Source organism: Andrographis paniculata, unplaced genomic scaffold, assembly GCF_009805555.1.
Source record: "Andrographis paniculata isolate CXL003 unplaced genomic scaffold, ASM980555v1 Contig35END, whole genome shotgun sequence".
In the NCBI taxonomy this organism is placed as follows: domain Eukaryota; kingdom Viridiplantae; phylum Streptophyta; class Magnoliopsida; order Lamiales; family Acanthaceae; genus Andrographis; species Andrographis paniculata.
In genome coordinates this window covers 1,967,038-1,974,612 of record NW_026137568.1, presented here as the reverse complement: position 1 = coordinate 1,974,612, position 7,575 = coordinate 1,967,038, and the positions used below count along the sequence as shown (strand labels likewise).

At 31.8% G+C, this 7,575-nt stretch overlaps 1 protein-coding gene across 1 annotated transcript; it reads right to left on the bottom strand.

Moving 5' to 3' along the window:
- Window positions 1-1,817: 1,817 nt before the first annotated feature.
- On the bottom strand, window positions 1,818-5,888 carry LOC127249383 (putative E3 ubiquitin-protein ligase XBAT35). Its single transcript, XM_051272150.1, has 9 exons — window positions 5,488-5,888; window positions 3,833-3,947; window positions 3,643-3,723; window positions 3,453-3,541; window positions 3,279-3,370; window positions 2,981-3,062; window positions 2,781-2,883; window positions 2,650-2,706; window positions 1,818-2,574 (listed from the first exon to the last, which is right to left on the bottom strand). Exons 1-9 carry the CDS (start codon window positions 5,587-5,589, stop codon window positions 2,009-2,011), a joined length of 1,287 nt encoding a protein of 428 aa, XP_051128107.1. The 5' UTR covers window positions 5,590-5,888; the 3' UTR covers window positions 1,818-2,008.
- Between the last annotated feature and the right edge of the window lie 1,687 nt (window positions 5,889-7,575).

Here is a 7,575-nt window from a genome sequence, read left to right as displayed (position 1 = left end):
AATGACCGGCTGACCATGCTTTCCTTTCAGCTCTCAAAGAGAAGGATAAAATCTTTAAGATATTTTCCATTAATAAACGTCGTCAACTCCTCCCATTTGGGTTCCATCAACCTATACACGCTATTGGATGACTTGGCCGACACTAGGCACAAGATGTGTTTGTTCGGGGGATTGGATTTTAAATCCACTATTCATCCAAAATTTTCTCAAAAAAAAATATCAAATCAAACACCTATTTTTTATTTTTTATATTATACTAAAAATCAATTTTACATTCAAAACATCACATCAACACCTATTTAAAAATTTTTGTCCAAACCCAAAACAAACACACCCTTAGTTACTATTTTAACTATAACTTTTTTTTTTTTTTTTGACCTATGGTTGATTTTCGATTTGCGATATTGACAAGATACATCAAAAATATATCCAATGACATAAAATTTATAAAAATTAGACACACTCACAGACAAAAAAAAAAACTGTTTGAAATAAACTAATTGACAACTACTCCCTCCGTTCCACATAATTTGTCCCTATTTTCTATTTTCGTCTGTCTCACGTAACTTGTCATTTCTATTTTTGGAAATATAATTATGCACTTTAATCGCATTTTAAATTTTAAATTTTATAAATTTTTTAATTTTAATTAAACTGTTTACTTATCTTAATCTTAATCTATAATTATTTTTACTAAATAATAATTATTTTTACTAATATACTTCTTAATTACTTACTAATTATACTTTACCTAAATTCCCATGTCTACAATAATACGCCCATATTATATGGGACGGAGGGAGTACAATTTTTAAACATTCAAATAAATATAACACTTAATCCACCTCGACGGATTAGATGCTATAATGTTGAAAAAAATATTACAAAAAAATATATATGCATATATATATATACTCCCACCGTACTAAAACAATAGTCTTATTTTCATAAATAATCATATCATTAAATAAGTATTCATACTCTTTCATTATTATTACACAATTGTTACTACCTTTTACATTAATACACTCGCAAGGACAAAAATGTTTTTTACTATTTTTTACTCACTAAAAATATAATATCAATATTCCTTAAATTTTATGTCCAATACAACCAAAACTATAGTTTATGGACGAAGGGAGTATTATATAACAATAAAAATATTCCTTGTACAGGTGTGTTTGTTTGGGGGTTTGGATTTTGAGTTGGGATTTGAATAGTAAAAATTTTGAATTTGAATAGTTGTATGATGTGATATAAATAGGTGTTGATGTGATGTTTTGAATGTAAAATTAATTTTTAGTATAATATAAAAAATAAAAAATAAGTATTTTATTTGATATTTTTTGGAGAAAACTTTTGAGTGAGTAGTAAGATTTTGTCTAAATCCTACAAACGAACACACCAGATTCACTCTATTGAGGAGAAACTTTAGAAGAATGTTTGGTGTATTTAATATGATATGAAATTTTAAGTACCAATTTAAATTTTAATGTATATAATAGTTTATAATAATTGAAAATAAAATACTCCCTCCCTCGGTAGCATTGAAAGTTTACATTTATTTTTTACTTGTTGGTATTTGAATATTAATTTTTATATCAAAAATGTAATACAAATCAACGAAAAATGACAAAAATATTTCTATTAATATCCTACAATACTAATAGAAGGACGTTTATACAAAAAATTATACAAATATAAAAAATATTTTTAATATTAAATAGAATGACACAAAAGATAAATGTAAACTTATTAAGTGGACGGAGAAAATATTTTTGAGAAAAAAAACCTAAGAATAAATAAAAACCAAAAGCTTGCAAACTAACACACCCTTAGCAAAATCTTGTGCCATTAAAGAAAACATTACAGTTTGATGATATCAACAAATTTTGGAATAAAAGACCGTCTGATCTAAAAGTTTAAACACGAAGTAACTCACATTATTTATTTATATAAGATAAGGTCGACGAACAAGAACAACACAAGACGAGTCGAGTTGAGTCGACTAAGCAGCATAAATCCTTACGACTTGATCGATGCGCGAACGGCACACGGGGCACCCGAACATCTTCCCCTGAATCTCCTTCAAACACGACATGCACCCGACCATATGCCCGCACGGTATGCAAGCCCCCTCGACCGCAGCATCCAGGCATATCGTGCACGACGAATTCTCCGATATCTCCGCAGACGCGCCACCATCAGAACGACTCTGATCAACGCGCGCCGGAATGCTCGATTGGTTACCTGAGCTTTTCATATCGGCATATACTGATTTTGTGAAGGGAGGATTCGTATCCGGCGATGGAGGCCGCGGGGAGGACTGGAGGGAGGCTTTAATTGCCGCGGCTAATTCTTCGTCTTCGGACGACAATTGCGCAGATGCCGGAGCCGTAGGCGTCGGAAATGTCGCCGCAGGAGCGGTAGGGACGGTATACACTCCTGCCGGAGGAATCGGGACGGGGAACGATGGGTGCGTCGTCGCCTGGCGAACTCCGTTGCAGGCGTTGGAGAAATCCCGTAATAGATGCTTTTCGACAGCATGCACGGGGGCAAGTTTAATACGCGTACCTACAAAAAAAGGTTCGAGTCAGCATTTCAGCATTTTTGGTAGTCGAAAGTATCTTTCGAAGAAATCGAAATTACCACGGCCTGCCTCTTGGGAGTGTTTAATCCCGCGCCTCTTCCTCCAGAGTTTCGAAACTATGCATAAAGATAACGAACGATAAACTTTTTCGTTTAAGTTGCGGCGCAAATACTGAAAGGTAAGAGCTTACTTTTCGAAATATGAGAGATTATCGCTACCGGGTCAGGCTGGTGGAATTTGGGCTCTTCTAACTTAGCTTTCGACAGAGGTATGATGGTGCGCGGTTGGGAATCCTGCCGACGAAGTAACAATGAAAACTTTAATCGACGCGATGATCATATATGACATTTAGAGCGTAAGAAAAGGGCGCGAAGTTGATAAATACGGCACCTCCAGGTTAGAGTATATTGCGACCTCCAATCTCAAAGGCTTTCGCTTATTCCGGGAGCCACAAGGCAAAACAACCACCCACCTACATTTGCATTGATGACGAATAAATGTCATAGTGATCGCTAAAATAACTGATCTAATATAATGTTGAAGTTATGAATCATCGAGGTAAGCTAATTTGGCGATCAGCATCGAGTAGAGAAACATATGTATCCACAAATCGATCGAACAAAAAGTTAATGTTGGAGATTTGAAAGAGATAATAATGATACTAAATCAACTTCAGCATTGCACTCACACTCTTCTTGAAAGTAACTGAGGAGCCAGAAGATCAAGAAAGCCGGGACCATGAAGTTCCCGCAGCCATCCAGAGAAAAAGCAGATACGCCCCTAAGAGTCGCAACTTAAAAATGTTAACACTCGAACGAATTGCATTTAAATGAAACGGAAATTAGTATGAGGGGATATATACCTCAATTGCTCGGACAACATTACCATGTCCTTTAAGTCTTGCAATATCAAGAGGGGTTTGATATTCGTCGTTCATTTCTAGTGCATTTGCTGAGATTTCCAAAAGAAACATTTCATCACTACAAATGAGAAAAAAAATATGCCTAACATTCAAGAAGTCGAAACCATGGAAATTATGCAAATAGACACACCCCCATGTGAAAGAAGTAAATTCACAGTCTGCTCGAGGCCTCTTCTTGCAGCATGATGTAAAGGGGTTCCTCCATTGCAACCTCGAGAGGAAAAATTCAACCAAGTAAGTGAAATAGTTCGAGTCACCACAAAACACCGATAATTGATAATATAATGTATTGCAGTTAAATTTTAGGCAGATGAACTCACCTCGACTATAAGCATTGACATTGGCGCCCAATTCTATCAAAGTTTTAGCTGCATTATAAAGCTCCAAACTTGTGCAAGCAACAATCAATGGAGTCTTTCTTTCTTTATCAGTCCACTGAAACCACAAGCACTATATAAGGGAATGAATCCGACTCCGAAACAGGGCAGCCTTAACATTATGCGATGTGGTTAAACAAGTTTAATTTGATCTTTATATACATTCAAATAAGACCGATATACGAGAAAGAATTCATGTATACTAAGCTGTTGGGAAAATCCCATCTGATGTTCCGGTGCAAGAATTTGAAACTAACCATGGATAATACAAAAAGAACGAATAGACACGAGAAAGACAAATCAATTTTATTGTAAACAATTAGGAGGTTAGCTTAGAGAAAAGAATTATATGTAGAAACTTCACCAAGCACACATGAAGGTGCAAACACAATACAATATCGAAAATTCTTCAAGGAAGAGTCGTGCCTACGACTAATAATGGAAGCTCAACCTATTCATGTATCTCTACCAGTCTCCGAATAGGACTCAATCCGAGATCAAGGATTTATACAATGTTAATTAATCCTCATGCATAAATTTATACATGTATATTAACTAATATCTATAATTCTTTGAGGAAGTCTTGCTTACGACTTATAATGGAAACTCGACCTATTCATGTATCTCTACCACTCTCCGAATAGGACTCAATCCGAAACCAATGATTTATACAATGTTAAGTAATCCTCATACATAAATTTATACATGTATATCAACTAATTTTTTATAATTCTTCGAGGAAGAGTCGTGCTTACGACTAATAATGGAAACTCAACCTATTCATGTATTTATACCACTCTTCGAACAGGACTCAATCCGAAACCAAGGATTTATACAATGTTAACTAATCCTCATACATAAATTTATACATGTATTATGTATATTAACTAATATCTATAATTCTTCGATGAAGATTCATGCTTACAACTAATAATGGAAGCTCGAATTATTCATGTATCTCTACCACTCTCCGAATAGGACTCAATCCGAAACCAAGGATTTATACAAAGTTAAGTAATCCTCATACATAAATATATACATGTATATTAACTAATATCTATAATTCTTCGAGGAAGATTCGTGCTTACGACTAATAATGGAAGCTTAACCTATGTATCTCTTACACTTTCCGAATAGGACTCGATCCGAAACCAAGGTTCTATACAACATTAATTAATCCTTACACATAAATCTACACATGAAATTAACTAATGCTTAACAATAAACAACACATCCTAAGAGGATAGTTCTAATTCTATCCAAAAGAACAAAAGTTCTTATAGCACGAATGACAATAATCAGATTCAAAAATCGTGCACATAGATAGACATAAAATCATTATATTTATCACGTATTGGATTGATCAAATGCTACAAGTTTAAGGAAAATTCAAAATCGAATGCCTCTGCGGCAGTTCAAGAAGAAAACATTAATCCGGAGTCTCTATCCACGAAAAATGCATATCGGCAATGAAAATAAGATGAAGCAACTAAAGATCAGCAACCTCTTAAAACAGAAATACACGTCACGGAGCAAATCTAATGCATAATCCAATCGAAAAAGATAAGAAAAAACTCCTGGTCTGACTTCCAGGATACCTCAAGCCCGGCGCCTTCCCTCCGCAGAGCTTTGATGGCTTCAATATCTCCCGAATTCACTCGCTTGTATAGCAGTTCGTCTTTCGATTGCTGCAATCCCATTTTGAATTTTTTCCCCTGAATTTTTCTTGTTCCCGAAAACTATAGGTAATAATCAAAATTGAATTAAGTTCTTGGGGAAGAAGGAAGAAAAAGGGGTATGAGCTTCGATTTCTTCCTCTTCACTCAACGCACGCCTGCCTATCCCAATTCCCAACTCCTCCTCCTCCTCAACGCTTCTGGAAAATCTTCCAGGGGGTGTTTTCGGAAACGGAACATGCGTAATCGTATCGTATCGTATCTCCCTCGGCTCGGCTCGGCTAGTCTCGGCTCTTCCAAGACGACCCGTCAAAAACTGAGAAAACGATGCAAGCGCGTCGTACGGGCTTGTGTTTAAAAACGACTTTTTGTTTTCTTTTTATACATTTACTCAGTTATTCCAAAACTATTTTTTCAACTGCAATTTAAAAAAATAATAATATACGAGTTCCAGTACATTTTTTCTATTTTTTTGTCGTTCTATGATTTATTTTTTTAAAATATAATTATTGATTTTAAGAATATATTTTATTTTAATTAAATTATTTAATTATTTTAATTTTAATTTTAATTATTTTTATTTAATTATAATTATTGTCACTAATATATTTTTTAATTATTTATTAATTATACAAAACCAATCAAACTTGCGCCTAAGTTAAACCTATAAACCTATATTTATTTATTAATTATACAAAACCTATAAACCTATATTTTTTTTCAAACATATTTGTTACAAAAAGTAAAAACAAATTAAATTAAATATTTAATTTAAAATAATATATTTTATATTTTTGGTACAATTCTCGTAAACCCAAGCAAAAATCAATCCAATTGCTTAGAAGGAGACACTATTTGTACATTTTTTACTAAAAAATTATATTAAAATATGACTTTTATGGAAAATAGAAATTAATGGGTATGTTTGTTTTGTGACAATTGTTAAAAATATATATATATATGTGAAATATTAAAAATTATGTAAAGAATATAAAAATAATAAATATGTGTAGTGTATTAATTTTTTAAAAAATTGTACGAAAAAAAAAAACAATAGAAAGAATAAAGCTTACATCAATTTAATTTTGTAAACTTATAAAACTAAAAAAAATCACTCCCAAAACTTAAATTAAAACAAAACTTAGGGAGCTCTAGAAGGTTATATTTGCTAAAATATTGGATGGGTTTATTTTGTGTTATTGAAAAAAAGGGTAAATTATACAACAGCACTTGTGTTTTTAGTAAAAATGCATAATATACCATGTATTTTATTTATTGCGTGAAACCCATTGTGTTAATGTAAAATTTGCACGAAACACCTTCGTTGTCTAAAACTGATGTTTGGTTCTAAATAAAGACCTAAATTACACAAATTTTATAAAAATAAAATATGTTAAATATGTTAAATAATTTTTTTTGAATAAAATAAATAAATAAATAATTGATTATTATTCATTTTATAGTTTTTTTTAGACAAATTGTTATCTGATTTTCACAAATACTATATAAATCAATGATAGATCAATTATTTCTTTATTTATTTTATTCAAAAAAATATTTAAGATATTTTACGCTTTTATTTGTATAAAACTTGCGTAATTTAGGTATTTATTTAGAACCAAACATCAGTTTTGGACAATTAGGATGTTTTGTGCAAACTTTACATTAACACAAGAGGTTTAACGCAATAAATAAAATACAGGGTGTTTTGTGCATTTTTACTAAAATAGAAGGGGATGTTATATAATTTACCTTTGAAATAATGTACTTCATTTGTCCCAGGTTAATTGACATTTTCTGTGACGCGTGTGATATTTAAGGCAGTAGTATTTAATAATAATAATAATAGTATTATTATATTATTATATTAATTTTTATTTGATTAATAATATTGATAGTTTCAAAATAAATTTAATATTTATATGATTAAAAAAATTAGAACACGTATTTAAATATTTTTAAAATTATATTACAATAAAAAAGATATACAATATAGATATGATTTTGTAG

Coding starts and splice junctions, on each gene's coding strand:
- LOC127249383 (XM_051272150.1), bottom strand. CDS start 5,589: ATGGGATTGCAGCAATCGAAAGACGAACTGCTATACAAGCGAGTGAAT. Junction 3,063..3,278: donor CAGTTACTTTCAAGAAGAGT/GTGAGTGCAATG, acceptor ATGCAAATGTAG/GTGGGTGGTTGTTTTGCCTT. Junction 2,575..2,649: donor CTCCCAAGAGGCAGGCCGTG/GTAATTTCGATT, acceptor CTTTTTTTGTAG/GTACGCGTATTAAACTTGCC.